The sequence below is a fragment of the Micropterus salmoides genome, unplaced genomic scaffold, assembly GCF_014851395.1.
Source record: "Micropterus salmoides isolate LMB-PRFRI ecotype aquatic unplaced genomic scaffold, ASM1485139v1 Ms_hic_scaffold_9, whole genome shotgun sequence".
Classification (NCBI taxonomy): Eukaryota; Metazoa; Chordata; class Actinopteri; order Centrarchiformes; family Centrarchidae; genus Micropterus; species Micropterus salmoides.
In genome coordinates this window covers 15,181,561-15,202,148 of record NW_024044681.1, presented here as the reverse complement: position 1 = coordinate 15,202,148, position 20,588 = coordinate 15,181,561, and the positions used below count along the sequence as shown (strand labels likewise).

General features: G+C 40.0%; 1 protein-coding gene across 12 annotated transcripts in view; it reads left to right on the top strand.

Moving 5' to 3' along the window:
• tcf7 (transcription factor 7) overlaps window positions 1–20,588 on the top strand; it is a 75,111-nt gene that overhangs the window by 38,860 nt on the left and 15,663 nt on the right. For all 12 annotated transcript variants that reach the window (XM_038708278.1, XM_038708276.1, XM_038708281.1 and 9 more), the window contains exons 4-5: window positions 6,687–6,813; window positions 17,678–17,765. In XM_038708278.1, coding sequence (XP_038564206.1) covers window positions 6,687–6,813; window positions 17,678–17,765 — 215 coding nt within the window. The remainder of the gene's footprint in view (window positions 1–6,686; window positions 6,814–17,677; window positions 17,766–20,588) is intronic.

Below are 20,588 nucleotides of genomic sequence, written 5' to 3'. Positions count from 1 at the left end.
CATCGTTATTTATAAAATGTGATTCATATTAATGACATAAAGCACGTTTAGACCAGGGCAAAATAGCAGGTCTTATTTATTAAGGGATAAAGGGGTGACATACCAACTCAAAGGAATTACTTAAATAGTTGAATTGGTAGATTTCCTTTTACATAAACTCATATTTTTTTTTTTTTAGGTCTTTCCATACAAAGCTGACGAGGTTTTCTGGCAAATAATCAACATTTTTCTTTTTCTTTTCAGAATCATATCAATCATCAGTGTTTCTTAGTCATACAAGAGAGTTTCACAATTGGTTTACCCAATGTCAAGCAGTTCAGGTGTTTCCCACAACTGTGCCTTTTTTATGTCACATACATTAATAAACCTTGCTCTTGGAAGTCGCTTCATAGTCGCCTCTTGCTCACATTGTTTCTTTCTCTTTCGGTGTATATGGTCTTTGTTTCTTTCATTCTCTCTTTTGCACTTTCTTTCTGCACGCAGGTGTGGGGAATTTTACCGCGCTTTTAGACTAGTGAATTTTTTCCCCCCTGTTTCACTCAAAACCCCAGCACCCATGTGTATTTACAGTGAATGTGTGTATAGAGGGGGGTTCAACATTGAAGCAGCTGACCCTGTCTTCTGACCTCACCTGTTTTCAGGTGTATTGTATTTAAAGCCTCTGACAAAAAAAACTCATTTGTATTTGATAAACACTACTGCCTCAGTGATGGCACTCCAGACTGTACCAGGCTTTGGACACAGCTACAGCTTTCTGTTTTATGTTAAAGTCCTGATTCTAGTCTATTTAGTTTGTCTCAGAAATACATTATGCATAAAAATGTCAGCAGTTACACATCAGCACATCTGGCCTGAATGTGTCACTCAGGTTTGACAAGGTGGGCTGAAGTGAAACATCAGAAGCAGCAGAGAAAGAATGTAGCTGAGGCTGCACATAAAGTATTGTACTATATACAATCAAAATCTCCACTTTGTGATAAAGGTTTAGATGTTCTGTGAGTATTTGACCTGTCGCATCTGTCTGGTCAGCGGGGTTGGTGTCAGCAGTTCAATGTGGCCGCAAACAAACTGAACTGATGCTTATTAGAAAACATTTCAAGAGAGTTAAAACTGTGTGAAAGTGAAAAGGGACACTTCATTTCAGAAGTCCTTTTGTCTGAGTTAGTAATTTTATTTCACTTTCATGGGCCAGGGGGTGAAAATTCCACAGTTGGAAACCTTTGACAACCAATTCTTGAAATATTTAAATGATAAAAAAACTGTACTCTATTAATAATCATTGTTACTTGAATTGTAGTTTTCATAGTCACTTTGAGCTTAGTTTTCAAAAATAGCAATAATGTAGAAACGATATTGGAGAGAATATTGTGAAGAATGTGAATAACCTCAAAACAGGAGATAATTTTATCCTCCAAATCATAAATTTATAATATTTTACAAGTTGCAACACAATTATTTACTAAAAGGAGCCATCAGTTTCATACAACTCAAACGGCACATTTGTTGTAATAGTTCATTCACAAATCGTAGAACTTAAAACATGATTTACAAACGGTTGTTTTCATTTGTCTTTGACGGATATTTTTTTTATTAAAGTGCAAACTCAATTCATTTGATGACAAAACATGACAACGTTGCTCTCAGATCTCTTTGTTAGAAAGCTCTTTCCTGCAAAGCAGTTTGATTGCAGCCACTTGAAAGGATTGCACAGAGCAAGGTGAAGCCACCGTCAATCCCCAGCGACTGTCCATATTTTAATTTTTTATTGTATTTCCGCCACACCAGGGCAAGGATGACTGTGAGAGAAAGAGAGTGAATTAGTGTTTTGAATGTGCCATCTCCGTGAAATTAGATTAAAGACATTAGACTCAAAAGCACTCTGGAGGGGGGGGGGACAAAAGAGAGGACGCTTTAATTTCCGCTTCAAATATAAAAAGACACGGATCTACTTAGTGTGTCATCTGAAAACTAAAGAATACATTAGAGGTGTTTTATCAGCAGAAGGTCCTCTAAATGAAGGCGTGTGTGCGTGCACGCATAAGCATGCAACTGCGTATCTTTGCGCGCATGTGTATGTGAAATGCATACGTACGTGTGTGTGTGTGTGTGGGTCAAGGTGGAGGGCCGCCATTACAAACAAGTGATGTCTGAGATCCCATTAACTCTTGTATTCAGCAGCAGATTTCTGTTCAAATAGGGTGAAGATAAAAGGCAGCAACAATATGCTGATAAATCAAAGGCCTTTCAAGTGAAATTAGACTACAGAGAGACTGAGGGCTACATTTACGATTTCCTGACGCACATAAAGAGGTGTTGATATCTAATTGGAATTTTTTAAGTAATCGCATCTTTGAAGTAATTACATCTTTGATGTAATCAACACACGGGAGATTTATTATTCAGCACTGCTGCAGTTGGTGTTGGCAGAGGGTTTCTTCATGTGCATAAACGCTATATTTTATGATCCTTTAAACAGAGTTGGTATATGAATGCATCAATTACCAATATGCTTTAAAGACATCTTAACCTATGAATATTCTTGTAGGCAAAGTTACATTTTCGTTCAATGTTTCTCTTGAAGTCATGACATCAGTTCCATACTATTTAATAACGGTATCTCCTGCAGAAAGGGTTTAAAGGAAGCTACCTCACTCAAATTGCTCACCACCTAAACATCACAATTGCAGTGATAACTTGAAAGTTTTAGGTTAGATGTGTCTAAATAATAAAATGATTATATAAAATTTAATTATTAATTGGAAACTGAATTTATTGATACATCATGATATATCTATTTCCCATAATCAGTGCATGTAGATCCTGCAGTAAAGCAGCTGTTTTATCACATTTGCTCCCCAGCTGTGCTTACTGCTTTTTGTGTCTCTGTAGTGCCACCAGTATGTTTTACAACTCAATTCTAGACAAAGTGGCTGATGCTGGTGTTGACCTTCAAAGACTTGATTTTCAACAGTGAACATAGATAGTGTGGGGGGGCGGGAATCAGGAATATGAGGGAATGTGGTGAGAAACTTTGTAGATTGCTTGGAGCTCCACCCATTTCCAGTCAGGCACACCTGGCTAGTCGCTGCAGAAAGGGTGTGACTGTCATGTTGTTAATTTCAGAAACTTTGTGTGAAGCAGATAATCCAAATGAGCATCTGAAAATACCTTTTCACCAGTTCAGATTGTCCTAACAACCTCCAATTAAAAAATAAATAACTCAAGGTTCAGTCGATACAGTTAATTTGTCCCATAAATGTATTCCCTGACGATTTATGTCAGTCTGCAAGGGTGGGTAACTCTACTCTTGTAAATTAAAGGGTGATTGAACTTTGCCCTCCAAACGCATCTGTGTGTGTTTTTTTGTGTGTGTGTGTGAGCGTGTGCACACGTGTACACCTTAACATATGTGTAACTCTTCTGGGGGGTTTTTTAAACAAAAAACATAGCTGTGTGTTTCTGTTTCAAAGATGCTGTTAGTGTTATTCGATCTTTTGCGAGTGTGTGTGTCCCAAACATGCATGTACACACTTGTCTGTTTCAGCTAAGGTAATTATGTGTAAGTTGTGTGAGTGTATGTGTGTGGTGGGGGATTTTTTTTAAATACAGAGGGGTTGATAATTATGGGTTAAATGAGTGCTCTTAGTCAGCCTCCCTGAGTGTGTGTAAAAAAAGGAAGGCGCAGCTAAAGCCACTTCAAGGCCGGCTAATTACCCCGAGGAAGAGAGGAAACATAAATGGACGATTTTGCGGCTATAATGTTACAGCAAAACGGCTACATCAACCTCAGCACGTGAAACGGAGCCACGGCTACTTTTGAAGACTCCTAACAGCCCTGCACAGATGTGTGTGTGTTTGCATCCATATGTACAAAATCTGTCGAAGTAAAACGTGTGTGTGCATATGTCTGTACATGCACTGTAGGTGAGCGTGATTTGAATTCACACTTCTGTATATTCTGTATGTGTGATGTGTGTCTGTGAATACCAATGTTTTTGCAGATCCATCGGTTCAGTCGGTGTACAATATAATAGTCTTTTTATGTAACATGTGAAAACAGTTTTTTACATTCAAGGTTCAGTCAGATTTTAATGTCATGTAACCTCATGCACGCATGCATTCTGATGGCGCTCACTGCTGATGCTAAAACCCAGTTTTGGGATTTTCCCTGCAAAATGTCATTGCAAATGCTGAAAATGTGAAATTGGATGATTTCCTTTTCCCTTGACAGAGCTATGTGAATCTGTGTGTTTGCAGAAATTAATTACAAAACCTTTTGATATGTGTTATATCAAATGATGATAAAGAGCAACAAAAGATGTATCTGAAAGCTGCAGACTCATAAGAGTCAGACAGGAGAGAAACTGCTGGGTATCTATGTGTCTGCCTTTAAGGATTGCAGGTAGAAAAGTGACTGTAATTTTAGGCATTAACTCTGGAATCAAGCCTGTCATATTCTGCAATCTGATATCAAATTTAGAATCTTGTATCCGATTAAACAATCATGCATTGGTGTCATGTTGGAGTTGCCTAATTACCAGTTTCTGATTTCTAAATAGCCCATCATGTCAACATCCAAATAAAACATTTTTTGAAAGCGCCAATACACCTGACTTAGTGCTGATTAATATAGAGAGACACATTAAATGGAGACACGCCAAAGAGTCGGTGGGGTTGAAGACATTAACATCACGTACCACTCCTGTACCCATTGTCATGGATAAAGTAATGATCTGTCGTATACAAAACACCTTAAACCCTGCTTAGCGTAGTGTTTAATAAAGTGTTACCATGAGAATGTCTACCAGGGACATTGGGATGGTTTTGTTGCCTTTGTTCTCATCCTGTAAGGTGACCAACAATCTTTGCATGTTCCTTAACCTGCAAGGCTCCTCCTCCATCTCCGAGTGCTTCTTCAGATTATTATGAATGCAGACCACCTTATATAAACCTCCCCACCACCTCCCCCGCACATCCCCTTCCCCTCAAACCTCCCACCCTTCGGCTCTCCGGTATAGAGGCAGTGCGTTTTGTTTTCATGTGTCTCGACATTAAAAGCGGTTTAGCAGTTTGATCTTAGCTCTACAGCCGGTCGTGTAGCATACACATGAGAGTCCGTGTGTGTGTGTGTGTGTTTTTGGCCAATGAGAGAGTTGGAGATTATGATGGATAGGAAAGGAGCTGTTGAAAGTGTGTGTGTGTGTGTGTGTGTGTGTGTGTGTGTGTGTGTGTGTGTGTGTGTGTTAATGTGGAGTGGAGCGTGTGGAAGCTCTGACTTTAAGTGATAAGGTATTCACTTTGTAACTCAGCAGGAGGCACAGCAAGTAGCACCAGATCTGCCCCTCTGTAGTGCTGATGTTACACACTTCACACACGCACGCAGACCTGTCCATCTCAGTGTACAAAATAAAATAACTTTTCTCAAACATATTCATAAACATGAAAATCAGCATCTTTGCCAAGCTTTCAGAGACTTAATACAGATTGGAGACGCACACACACACACAAATATATCAATGGATACATATCTGTCCACTCACAAACACACATTCACACTTGCACGGGAAGGCAGAGCATATTTATACTCGCCTCCCACAGAAACAATTACGGTGCCCAGTCAACACACACACACACACACACATACACACACACACTGGTTCAAACATATGCAGTGTAACTCCGTCCAAGGCTGCCTGGTTAGCTGCCTCCAACATTGCAAACCGCTGTGACATATCGTATGTCAGCCGGCATGCTGTGAGCATTAGCAATAACTGGATTTAACGCAAGTTATTGAAAGCCATTTGTAAACAGAAACATGAAAGAAAACAAGCTCGCACGCAGCCTCACTTGATCATCAAAGGCTTATCGATCAAAAGTACCTCCTCCTCCCTGCTTCACTGAAAACCAATGGGAGCGAAGTACGGCCCATCTGCCTGTTCCAAACCATGTTTAAAATGTCCAGCTTTCTTCCTTTCTATCTTTCATTCTTGTACATTTTTGTGTGTGTGTGTGTGTGCATGTGCGTGCGTATGTAATTCAGTTGGATTTTTGTATCGGCGAGCAAAATGCAAATGTCCACACAGGAGCAGAAAAATGCAGAAAATATTTTGAAAGAATGACATCGGCATCTTTGTGTGTCTGTGTTAATCCTGCATCTTGAAACCTCAGTGATTCAATCAAGAGAAAAAAAGAGATACAAATTGAGATTTTTCTAAATCTGAATCTTAATAGTACAGTTGCAAATCGTCATTAGTACTTGCAGTGAAAGTTGTTGTTTATTTCATTAAAGTATTTTAATCAGTCCTGCATCCTGGATTACCTCAAATATCTTTTCTTATTTTTAAAGGTTTACCCACTACTTTGTCTCTTATAACATTTCACTTAACAGATCTAGAAATAGGAAATGTGTCCCTTTGAAGGTGCAATTATTACCTAAGAAAAAAAAGGTGCTATATTATAGTAGTTGCTGCACTTGCAGGTTTACACTGCAATACATGATTGCAATGAGTGGGTGTAAAAAAAAAAAAAAGAAAGAAATAGAGGAAAGGAAGGTGAAGTGAAAGCCGCTACATTTTGAACCCCTGCCACCCAGTATCTCTACAATTCAGTCAGTGTGAAAAATCTAGGCAATTGCATAAAATAATTTTTATCTCAATTAATTTTGTGTCTTTGTGTCTTGTCAACAGTCCAATAAAGTGTCGGTGGTGCAGCAGTCTCACGGGATGCACCCGCTGACATCTCTCCTGCCCTACAGCAACGAGCACTTCAGCCCGAGTCCTCCACACCTGCCCACAGACATGAGCCAGAAGACAGGTGAGAACACACACACACACACACACACACACACAAACACACACACACACATATTCAAAAGACAGCATAGACGGGGAGACACACCAACTGTCATTACTTACGTTGAGTTCTTGTCAAAATACTGAATTATACACGTTTAAGAGGACACACATATATACACACACGCACACACACACACATAAACAGAGACATAATCCAGACAGCTGCTGAATTGTTGCTGAAATCCTCGTTCACATACACACTGCGATCTGTTTGTGTTGTCGACACATCATTCATCACATCGACACAACTGCAGCACACACAACCATTTTACCAGAAAAACACACACACATGAAATGTAATATAACAAATGTAATATAAGTCTCTTTCTTTCATACACACCCACCTCCCTCCTCTCTCCTCAAACATGGACACACACACACACACACACACACACATACTGAGGCACGCACACAGTGTGTGAAGTGGCAGCACCGGCTCTGTCAGCCTGTGGCGGTTCCATGGCTGCTCTGAAGTGGCCTTCTCATCTGAAGGGACCGCCAGCCACACACACACACACACATACACACACACGGATGGAAACAATTAGAGTGACAATCGCACAAGCCATCGCTGCAGCACACACAAGGTTCTCCTTAGCAAGCTCTGTACATACAAACACACTGTACTCTGTTTGAAAGTCACAAACAAACACACCCTGACATTTAAACACTGAAGGATTTTTGCCTTTCAAGCAGGGCTCAAAGGGTGGCAGTGTTGGTTGGTCCATCCATCTCGCTGTCTGTCTCACACTTTGCTCCAGTGCAAGATATCTCAACTACTGACCACATTACTGTTGAATTTGCTGAACTTGATTTTTTACATCAAAGTCTGTTTTTAAATCTCAGGGAGTACATCTGCATATGTTAAAAAAAAGTTTCAGAGGGAGCTGTGCAAAATCTGATAAATTGCTTGGTTGGTGCTGTAGACTACAAGTTTGAAAATGAAATAAATGTGGGGGTGTGGAGTTAGAAAGAAGTTGGTTCACCAGACCTCTGTAGCCCCCTCATCTCTGCTTGAGGCTAGCAGCTCGAGGCTGCAGCACCCGCTACTAGCATGACACAACAAATCTCTAATTGAACTGTCAAGTTGCTTTGTGGGTAATGTATCCATCAGGTTTTGGTGAACTCTGGCGTGTCCTGTCCACATGTTGAAGTGTCCTTGAGGAAGATGCTGAATGGCAAATTGCCCCCAAAGCCGTGTGTGTGTGTGTGACTGGGTGGATAAGAAGTAATTTACTGCAACACCTGTAAAACCAATACAAGACACCTGAAGATTCAACATAGCATTCTTTTTGTCTATCTGTTGCGGGACATTTCCTCAAGGTACAGTCTCTGTTACAAGCTAGTAGGTTCAGGAAAAGAGAGAATAATGCACATGTGCCGTGGGCCGCGCAGCAAGGGGGGTCAATCCTGAGAAAGAGAAGAGAAACTTTTTTGAGCATGTAAGCAATGAGTGGGGGCTGCCTTGGAACACTTTATCCACACGTTGAGTAGGTCCGCATTATGCACACATCTCCTGTATGAAAGGCGTATAAAAACACCTAAATCATTTGTGTGCTGTTTGTTCCACCCACTTGTTATTTTGTGTAATTAACATTGCAGCTCTAGCAACACACACATTTTATCACTCAAAAGCTTGTTGGACAAAAGCATTCTTCGAGGTGCAGTCACAAGTTGCTGCTCAGTTTACATGATGGATTACAAACACAGTGATGATGAAAACATACTGGTGATGGCTTGATTATATAATACTGGTAATGATGATCTAATTTAAACGAGAGTTAAATCAGAGGGCAGGCAGAGGTTTGCAGTAACTCTGTAGTGTCAATTTGATATAGCGAGAATTTGACAGTGCTAACCGCCATGAAATCGATCCATGATATGATAAGGGGAAATTCATTGGCTCTCCTGGGTTTTCCTCAGGAGTCTGAACGAGATAACTGAAGGATTCGGACAGTGATGATGACAACAACAGCGAGTGCTTGTTTTTTCATTTCAGAGAAAATTAGTAAACAGAAAGAGGTTGAGAGCAAAAGAAGAAAAAAATGTTGAACAAAAGTCTTTTCTTGGCTCTGATTAGATATTGGAGCGTGACCTCCGGCAATCTTCTTCCTCCTCCGTCTGGAAATCCCCTTTATCCTGCGAAAACACTCTCCTTGTCTGGTCTTAGAGTCTGGTGTGTGTGTGTGTGTGTGTGTGTGTGTGTGTGTGTGTGTGTGTGTGTGTGTGTGTGTGTGTGTGTGTGTGTGTGTGTGAGACACTGGCATAGTGACTCAGCCCTTAATGACAGACTGAGCCACCTGCTTCTAACCCCTTACACACACTCACACACACACACACACACACAGAGCTAACACCTGGCTGCTGCAAATAACCTTTCTCATATCATCTCACCTGAATTCTGACTACGTTTCCGTTCAGGAACATCATGCAGTGCACACAAACACACACACACACACACACACACACACACACCACCTTACCTCACTCCTCATATCATTCGTCACCTTGTCAGCAGGTAGGGGTTACCTCATCAGTGATGTCATTTTTCGTGCACACCTATCTTCTTCTCTGTCCTCAAACAGCTCTCATGCATCGCTGAGCTCAACATGGATCAATATACTGTAGTTGTATGCCTGTTGACAGAAATTCAGAGGATGAAAGCTGAAGTACGGAGAGCAGGCCCGAGGCACTTCATTTGCTGTTGTACTGGGTCTCTCTCGCAGGAGTGAAAATGTATAAAAACCAGTTCATCCGAAGAGGGATTTGAGAAAAGTCAGAAAAAAATAGAAAGCAATTGTTTGTTTGTTTTTTGCTTTTATCTCCTGCTAATCATCTCGTGACCTCTCCGATTTAGCTCGTGACCCCCAGGCTTGGGAATCACTTGTTTAGATGCTACTCGTCTATATAGAGCAATGTCTATCAGGGGCCTGTGCAATACAGAGTCATGCTTTTGCTTTGATTTGGTTGGAGAGAGGCTATGCTGGCCCTCAGGGACAAAGTCTGAGAACAGGCAAAGGCAAAACACTCAGCTGAGGCATTCAAAAGTCTGAATCATGCTTTCTATAAGGCTATCCAGTGGTAATATGAACGCAGATGCACCATTTGGTCTTTCTAATCAAAACATTTGGTACTGCATTTGAAAAGGTTTTTTTTCTTCAAAACTCGCGACAAAAAATGCTGGTATCTATGTGCGTTGTTGCTTCATCTTCATGTAGCCAGTCTCAGCCAGGTGCATGTTAACATAAGTGCAGCACTGTCCATGCAGTTTCTGAATTCATTTTGAACAATCTGGCTAGAAAATTTGTGTACCGTCTACTCGGTTGGTTGGTATGCCGTTTTTAGTGTATTCACATGTACTGTGGAGTAAGCTGTAATTTCAGTGTTTCTTTGCCACACATTTGCCATGTGACCATGTTTTAATATTTACATTCCACCGTGTTTGTTTGTACGAGAACCATGAATCACACTTTTACACTATTAGCTATTCATCAATGTTTCTGTGTGACCATCATCATCTTTTCTGGTCACCTGACAGTATCTGTGCATCCTCACACCATGTTAGGGCTCTTGACTCTTTTTAAATTCGCACCTTATTCACCCTCTCTTAGTGCTATCACCATCTAATCACTCCATCTTCACATTTATAGTGTAGAAAACTACCACCATTGTTTTTTTGTTTTGTTTTTTGCCTTTGCTGTTAAATCTGGCGTTACCTTTTGACAAGTAGCCAAGCATCATTTGGAGTTTATTATTACTTCTTCTTAATAGACACTCATCTAATTGTTCATTGTCTGTGAAAAATGTTCAGATTATAGTTAAACATTCCCTTTAGGTTCACCTTTATATACCTCTTAAAATCTATAAAAATGACCTCTTGCTCTGCCAGTTTTTTCTCTTAGCCTATAATTATACCACTCTAACATCACGGACAAGTAAAGGTTAAAGGAAATTCAGAGATGTTATTACCCTTTTTCTTGTTCTTTTTTTGTGGTCATGTACCTCTTTCCACATCACCACATCGATGATAGGTGGTGGTGACCTTTAGTATACCATCAGTTCATCATTTAACTCCTGTTACTCTGCAGTCAGAGGCATTATGTTGTCCTTCCTGTCCTTAATGTCATCATGTTGGTGACAGCCAATAATTTACTACGTTACCTGTGAACGCAGCCCCATAGTAGATGACAGCGGCTTACTATAAAGTCTTATAGTCTTATATATGTGCTCAAAGTTGACACCTCTCTTCCTTTAACCTCCTTTGTTCTCACTTGATTCTCACTGCACAGTTTACTTCCTGTGTTGTTTCCATTAGAACCCACTGTCTGTTTTAACTTCTGCTTAAAAAAACGTTACTGGAGGACCTTTAGTAGTATTTCAGCCCCCAGCCCCCCTCATTTTCCTATTTAATGTCCCCTTATAGTGAAAGCCGACATTAAAATAAAAATAAAGAAAAGGTTATGCGTATATTGTAACATCATCCTCTTAGCATGTAGCATTTCATTTATCAGACACAAATGATCTTCTTTCACTTAAGATTGGCGTTTGAAGTATACGGTACTCTAAGGCAAATCAATTTCACTCTTTCGGGCATCAGAAGCAACATAATAATTCAGCCCAGTGAAAATATATTGACTGAAAGTTTGGTAAAATAAAGATTTTCTTAATCCCAGCTCTAAATTTAGCTGCAGTGCAGTTTCAAAACATGACAGTGGAGGTACAGACTCACTAAGCCCCCCGCTTTACGTCATCACTTCACACCGATACTGCAAGAGACTTAGAATAAGAGACTTACAGAGACTGTGTCTGGGATGCAAGGATGCCAGTTCCTGTGGTACCCAGATAGCTTGTGTTCTCATGCAAGCTCACTAGTTAGCCCACAGCAGAGTAAAGGCTACCCTCTGATATCACTGTTATACCTGGCAACAGAGCAGGACAGCAGAGTGGAAAAAGTGGAATGGAGATTTACATTTTTTTTGCTATCAGAGAATAGTAAACATGTTGTATTTGTCTGGCAGATTAAACTTTATAGATGTATATAGATTTTTATAGTTCATTTTTACAGTTTTCAAACTTTGCAAAGTGTATATGTATTTTAGATTTGTTTATTACATTTATCTTAGATTTACCAAACTTTTAGATAATTGTAGTTAAGAAATAATCACTAATATAAGACTCTATAAGGCTGTAGTGTTGATCATGCGACCCAGCTGGTCCGTACAGTCAGTTCAGTAATTTCTTCAATCAGCCATAAGACCACATTCAACATGTTATTCAAAAGTAGTTCATCGCAGTCAATCCGGCACGTCATTTTGCTTTGAATGTTTCTCAGATATGACTGTTGGCTCGGACAATAGAGCATAAAATACAGATAGAAAAAGCAGAAATGAAACATGCCTGCTCGCTGTAATACTGTACTGTGCAAGATTAACACTTACTGTATAAGCTCGTATGGTCTTCAGATATTACTGTATGTGTGCTGCAAAAGAAGTGCAAACAGCATGCTTCAGTTACCTTAGCAGCATTTCTGCTATTTTAAAAGTATTACTTAAAGAATAAGGCTGGTGATATTCTTTATTTTCTTATTGTCGACAAATCCATTAAAAGACCAAAACCAAAAAAGGAAGTAATGCTCCTCACAAGTATTTTGTCTGTGTAGCTAAAGTCTGTTAGATCTTATTGCTTTGTGCCATTGTTGTCCAAAAACTATTAAAAACGCATCAACGAGCCACACTGTTGCACTGGTTAACATGACATTACCATGAACACAGACAGTTTATTTTGGGTCAAACCCACATAACACCATCCTGCTGCTGGAACTACTCACAAGAGCACCAAATGTGTAACCGCGGCTGAAAATTGTCCCGAACAAAATGCACTTTTTATCCCTGTTTGAGTAATGTTTTCTAAAAATTACATTATATCTCTAAGTAGGAATCAGTTGGATTGGTGCATTGAGAGGCGGAAAAATGCTTTGTTTGGATTTGTTAAAGAATATTTTTATATTTTCTTTTAGCTTAACATTGCTTAAGGCCATAGCTTTTGCATTTATAATCACATTAAAGTAACTACCTTCCTCAGTCATTTCTTGCATTTTAGTTAACTCTGCAGATGATTCTCAACTCTATGTGTTTAATTTTTGATAGCAATCATCACTTTATTTTTCTGCAAAGGGGTTGGACAAACAGAAATAAAGGATAAAACAAAGCACAAAACACACCAGTTGAATACAATTTGAACTCGAAGAGCACAAGTTAAAACAATCAAATGATAAGTCAGATTTTGACTTATAAAATCTATACAAATCATAAGATATTTATCCTGGCTGGATACGTGCTCATGTTACCTTTTTCTTTTACATTTTTAAATTGATGGTGAGAAAAAGGGAAACTGTGTACTGGAAATGAAATGTGATGAATAATTAAACAACAATTAAGAGTCATATTAGACATGGCTTTTATGATGTATAGTTTTACACTGTAAATAGTTTACTTTTACTATTACTGTGACTTTTGATGTTTGGTGTTAACAAAAGTAACTGTTCCTATACTTGAGTAAAATTTGTTAGCACTCATTACCGCCCTTACTGTAACAAAACACTACAAAGTTTCTTCTGGTCTTGGGCTCTTTTATGTACACCACACAGTCGGGCTGTCAAGTCATTTAAAGGCTCAGATGCTGCAGCACTTGCACTCTCAGTGGTTATAACCACCACAGCACATTATCAGTGCAGGAATACTATTTTCAGCTCCTCGCCTCTCGGTTTAACATGCACACGTTCTGATACTGAGCTCACTCAGAGCCGAGTTTGACTCAAATGGTTTCCCTTTTAAGTGTTTCCCTAGACGCTGACATGGAGACCGTGAGATAGTTGCTGTAGTTGTCATTAGACGGCCTCTTTGAAAGGGGCATTCCAAAGAAAACTGCCCCATTACTGCTGCTAATTTTCCCCTTCAGGTTTCCCAACAACAAACAGGGCTGATAGTGTCAGAGCTGAAGCAGAAACGTGACTTACTGAAACCAGCGTCATGTTTCCATCACACTGACGTGTTACAGATTAACGGTCAAAATAAAACTTGTGTACATTGTGTTTTAGGATTTCTGTTTTGATGTTAGCCCTACAGTCATTTCAGGGTATGTAGGTGGTTTGGAAAAAAGGACGTTAAGTTCACCATCTCGTTATTAAAAGAGGGATTAAGCTTCAAGGTACATTTATTTGTCATTCTACAACACAGGGCTGCAAAATGAAAGTTGTAGCATCCTCCATTCTACACACAGAGAACATATATACACATTTAAAATAGGATCAAAATAAAAACAATATATACAGTTAATTATATACAGTGCATATACTACACAAAATATAGAATGGCAATCTGCAAAAGCACCACAACAGAAAGATCCATGTCATTTATTTATGAGTGCAGAGGATGAGGTGGAGTTGAAGAGTCTGGTGGTGCGGCAACAGATACCTTTGTGTCTCTTGCCAGACTGCAGCAGGGTGAACAGGCTGTGGCTGGGGTAGGTTCTATCTTTTAGTATCATTTGGGCTCTGCACAAGCACCTCACCTTAGTGATATCACTGATGCTCAGGAGATGGGTACCAATGATCTTCTGAGCAGTTTAATCACCTGCTGCAGAGCCCTCAGGCCCTGGGCCGTGCATATCCAATGCCAGTTTGTGATGTTTCCAGTCAGGATGCTTTCCATTGCTCCTCTGTAAAAGTTAACAAGAACTTGGCACGGGAATTTTAAGTTTTTGTCATTATCTGATGTCTGATCCATGATGGTGGTGTTGCAAACTTCACAACAGAGTTCTCTCTTTGTCAGGGGTTGCAGTCATGGGTGTGTAGAGTGAAGATGAGGGGGGCTGATCACTAGAGTGGAGGAGGTGTGGTCACCAGTCCAAATTGTCTGGGGTCTGTTTGTCTGTGAATTAACATTGATTGTTATTAATGATGTAATTTGTCAGTATTAACAGTTAATGTCTATTTTTAACAGTTTAATGGGGCAATGTGTTGAATAATTTATCCTTTACAATATTAACATAGACAGAAAAATCTATACTAGCCTAAGGGCAGATTCAGACTGACGGTAGCCCTCTGGCAAAACAACAAATGGCCGATGATGGTGCATTGGGTGTGTTGGAACAAGGTATCTGTAAAAAGTCCAGTTTGTAGGCAGATGCTGTTTATACTTAATTTTAGAGGCAGGAGTACAACTCTTTTTAAGTTATCATGCAAGCAAAACGTTTTTCTGTTTCAAAGTCTGCAACTTTAAAGGTTTTGTCCATCGGTTAAACAAGGCAGATGGCTCAAACTACTACAATACCCATGAGCCTCCACTACCGTTGCTATGGAGAAACAGCCAGTCAGAGGCATGAATCGGCGCAGTAGAGGATTCAAAACTCTTTGTCTTTGAACTTGAGAACAAAACACAGCGCAATAGTGCACTGAATTCTTTCAAAAGCTGCAGGTTGTGTTTTCAGTTTCCTCAACAGAATAATCTTCTTCCCACCCTTTGGTGGTGCAGGTAAAAGAATTTAATGCTCAGATGTTTCTTACCGCAATGCACCTTGGGAGTCATAGTTAACTCACACCTTGAAAGTTTTATGTAACCTTGACCTTGTATCAAAATACCAGATATTTTCAAACTCAAACTTAATCTTTTGATGATTTAGCCAGGAGAGTTTTATGCCCATTAATTCACTCAGCTGTGATATTGTCAATACGAAAAATAAATGTCTCTTCTCACTTCAAAACTCTATAGACACGAAATGCTGCACTTATTTGATTGGCCGACGTAATTGTTGTTCTGTGTGTGTATGTTTGTTTGCTTCAGCACGTCGCTGCACCAACTCAGTGCTCTGGTGGAAATAAATTAGTATTTTCCGTGTTTTGTAGTGCAGTGCTGTCAGTCTGAACATAGCCTGAGGGTAAACCCAGTGTACACAATAAGAGGAATCTTTATGAGGTGTTGAAGAAGAAAACTCCTCCATGATATGAAACATGCAGAACTGTGATGGGAAGATGTTTCAGCAGGGGTCTGTAGCCAAAAGTTCCCTCTCTCTTTTTAAAGGCATTTCTATCACATGTCTATGTGATGTACTATATACAGAACTTCCAGGTGAAGCCCTCAGCTGCTTATGTTTGTCTGATGAACAAGCTTGTGGTGGCTTTTATAGCTAATTTTGTTAGCTGTGTTTAAATACCAGTTAGCTAGTTATTTCACTTATAATATCTGCTCAGCAGACCATTTCTGTCCAGGAGACAAATATGATTTATGCACTAGTGATACCATTTTTAAATGTTAATTGGTGTGCTCAATTGTTCTTGGTATTTAATTTAAAGATTAAACTTTTAGTTAGCTTTTAGTCTTCTAAAGTTTCAACTTGTCTGGTTTTGTGGAGGACTGAAGAGTTCAGTCAAGTTAATTTTATAACCTAAGCTACGTTATTAGTTATTAAAATAGGCAATACATGCAATAAAGGCCTGATAGATATATATGACTAATGGAAAAATGTTTGTTTGACAGGACAGCATAGGATTTTTTAAATTTAATTTAAACATTTACATTTTACATTTTATTCATTTAGCTGACGCTTTTATCTAAAGCGACTTACAATTGCTATACATGTCAGAGGTCACATGCCTCTAGAGCAACTAGGGGCCAAGTGTCTTGCTCAGGGACACAATGGTGGACAGGTCACCTGGGTCTCTCACACCATACGGTAGAGAAATAATCCAGGGGAGGCAGAGGTAAACGCGAGAATGCAAGCGGGAGAGACCATAAAAGTAATATTGGGGGGGTAAATTCTGGGAACGCACAAAAGGAAAGATAGGAGAGGGAAGGAAAAGAGTTGAGGTCTGTAATGAAGGAGGGACTACAAGGAGTAAGAGGGTCTGGGCAGTGGAAGGGCGGAGGGCTGTAAGAAAGGATGAGGGAGGAGAGGAGAATGGTGAAAAGGGCGTGGTGGGACAGACAGAGGAGGGTGAGACAGGTCGACTGACTCAGTCGCATTCCTGTCGTCCAGATTTATGGTGGCTCGGGGTCCTGAAACAGGCCTGGAGCCGCGGCCAAATTACAGTCATCTAGAGCATTCCTCTGCTGCAAACACAGGTTAGCAGCCGGGCTGCGCTAAGTGCTAGGTGCTGCCTGTTGACAAATGACTTCCTTTGAAGGGCACAAAGAGGGAGACAGGGAGAGACTGGATATTTACTGTATGAGGGCAGAGAGTCGAGCTGTCTGTGTTTCTTTTGTTGGAAAACAGTTTTGCTAAAAGTAGAGATGAAGAATGTGTGATGGTTTGTTTGTGTGCATGTTTGGGTGCCTGTAACTTGGGTTGAATAAACCAGTGAAACCAACTGGCGACATGAGCTCCCAGTGGAGGGTCGTGCACACACACACACACACACACGCACACACACACTAAATCTTCTCACACTAACACCCGTACACTCGCAGGCACACAATGTGACAGGATGGGAACACAACTGCGTGACCTGTGTTAAGGGCATCTTTGTATTTAATACCAGGTTCCCAGACTACTAATAGCGCTAATAGCCCATCTGACCTGGGGCCAGGACCAGGGACTGCTGACCTTACATAACGTGTGTGTGTGTCTGTGTGTGCGTTTTTGTTTAAGAGGCAAAAAGACAGGAATTGGAAGTGTACTTGTGGGTACTTGTGACGTCTTTAGTGACAAAATGCGAGTAAAAAGAGTGATTACAATTATGTTAATTTGTTTGTGTTTGTGTGTGTGTGTGTGTGTGTGTGTGTGTGTGTGTGTGTGTGTGTGTGTGTGTGTGTGTGTGTGTCCTCCAGGCGTTCACAGGCACCAGTCCCAGGACCTCTCAGGGTACTACTCCCTCCCTCCGGGCGGTGTCGGTCAGATCACTCCCTCCATGGGCTGGTGAGTTCCTCTCTCTCTCTCACACATACACACACACACACACACACACACACACACGCACACATATCTGTTCATGCTGTGACTCACTCAGTCCTTTGTGTACTTGTGATGACCTTGTTCTGACTCCCTATACTCCCCTCCCTAAATTAAAGGAATACACCAGGTCAATCTTTTACATGATAAGAACTGACATAGCTGTGAAACTAATAGACAGTTAATTGATTGGTAGGCAATTATTGTTTAATCCAAAATGCCAATAAGTAACTGGCTCCAGCCTTCAAATGTCTTTCCTGGTTTGGCTTGGCCTTCTCTGACAGTAAACTGAATATCTTTACATTTTGGACAACAAGCAATTTGAAGCCGTCACCTTTGGCCTTTGGGAAAGCGCTATGGACATTTTTCACTATTTTGACATTTCGAAGACCAAAAAATTAGAGGATTAATCAAGAAAATAATCTGCAGATAAATCGATAATGAAAATAATTGTTACTTGTAGACTTAAACTGAAGGCTTATTATTAGGATAACTAATTACAGTTGCTGTAATATGCAGCAGTTTTCTGAAAGTCTAGAAACATTACACAAAATGGCGTTTGTCCCAGCCCTACAAACAGTCCTTTGCTGTTTAGTCCAAACTCTGGTGTTTTTCTGAAACAGAATTCACACCATTAACCTGTATCTAATGTTACCTCTAACCCTCAAACATTCCTCTGCTAATCTACACAACTCACTTTGACCTACCCAAATACTCTCATCATCATTATCTCACAGCATGACATACAACACAACACAATCACATACACACTCTGACCCAGGTCAGTGTTACATACATCACCGTCTCACCTGGTGTCAGAGCAGTTAACCTAAGGCCCTTGTTGGCATGGAAACCGCCTCTGTGTTTAGGACTCACCTGTGGCCTTTGGTCAAAACAAAAGGAATGTGTTCAATTACAAAAGAAGTGCTGATATGTGAACAGTGTAAGAGACACTAAAAGTCTTTATCTATCTAGTCACAAGAAGAATACTGAGTACATGTTTTACTAACTAAAATCAAATTATCAATAAAGAACTTAATGTGGTTTAAAACTTGATTTTTTTGCCAGGAAATCATCTTTGGACTTGCTTAAGACAGTACCTTCACATCTAAATATGGAACTTGCAGTCTTCCTCTAGAAGTGGTGGATTCAGGGAAATGTTGGCAGGTTCAGGTCTGGTCTCGTCTTAAATAAAACTAGCAAAAGTCCCAAAATGAAACATCACAATTAGCTTGTTTTTGGCTTTCATCCACTACATTAGGAGGCAATGGCAGCAGTGTAGAAAGCTCTGTGGGGTGTCTGCATTGGCAACATCTGTTCCATATTGAATCATTTCATTCAGAGTTTCCATCAATTCTGATTGTGAGCTCGCAATGTCATGCTGGTTGATTGTGAACTTATAATGTCAGACTTTCATTGATTTATGGATCAACACAAATCCATTTATTACAACCTACAGTATCTGTGCCTGGACAAAATCCCCTGCAGAAACAGTTAAGGCTTACATAAAATGTCACAGAGATTTGAAACGGAAGCTTAAAACGTTGAGTGTGCATTTGCTTACGTGTGTTTTTTCATATTTCTGTAGGACGAGCTGTCTGTCCCCAGACATTTCTCAAGTCTGTGATTTACAGACGTTTTATCTTTTTCAGACAGTTCACTGTGGATTTTCACAAATATTATTAACAGCTAATCTCCTTTAACCCAGATTATCTTCTTGTTTTGGCCCCTTGTAGTGGGCTTCTTTGTTGAAGTAGGAGGAGGGGAGAACACAGAGAATGAGTGGTTAAATGTCAAACTGCTGTTTTCTGTTGTTTTGACTATTAGCCTGGTCTCTCCTCCTGTCCCTCCATGACCACCTCAATATGTCCCCCAGGCTTGTTGACTGGTTGGATAGTTGCCTCAGATCAGGAGGGGGTCAGAAATTATTTGAGATGTGTGTTTTATTGTTTGTAAGGATGCAGCTTTGCAATGGCGACCCCCATGGTGGGAGCATGAGTCTCACAAACATGCGTTATTAAATACAGAGTGTAATAAAATATATAAAGCCTCTGTGACATCTATTAAGCAAAGCAGAGTGAGACTTTAACACAGTCTCCTCCTGTCCCCTTAAGGAATAATGACTTGTAAAGGTTTATGTAAAGGATTATTCTCAAAAAGAACTATTTCGTACAATGTGTAATGTGTTTTCTGTTCACACAAAAAGTGACAGAAATAGTTCTGTGACAAAGGACAGCTGACCAATCACAGTGTAAGGTCGACGTGAATGGCGGATTGTTGCTTTTGGAAATTTAGAGAAATTGTAGGACACAGCCCTCCTAGTTCCGGTGTCCTAGAGGTTTGGGTATCAAAACCTATGTGACCGTCTAACCAGCAGTTCTGGTGGAGTATACGGCCGCTTTAAGTGACTTTAAATAATTAAAGTTGGCAATTAGAAAAAATATCGATAGAAAAAAAGATATCACATCACCATACAAATTTATTGCGGAAATATGTTATTTGCATATATATCTGACCTCCATCATTGCGCAGCTGAAATTGCAACTATCTGGAAGGTTGAAGATTAGGTGTGCCTAGAATGTCCAGTAACAAAATACCTGGAGAGAAGAAGAGCAGTCAGATGTATTTTTAAGGCCTTTAGTATCAGAACAAACAGTTGGGAACAAAGCATGAAAGATTTTCCCCTTAACATCATTAGCTGACATTTTCAAACTCAGTTCCTTTGACTGAACCTATCAGTTTGCAGGGTTGTAATTACTTTGTTGTCACTTGTACTCAAAGCGTAACCAA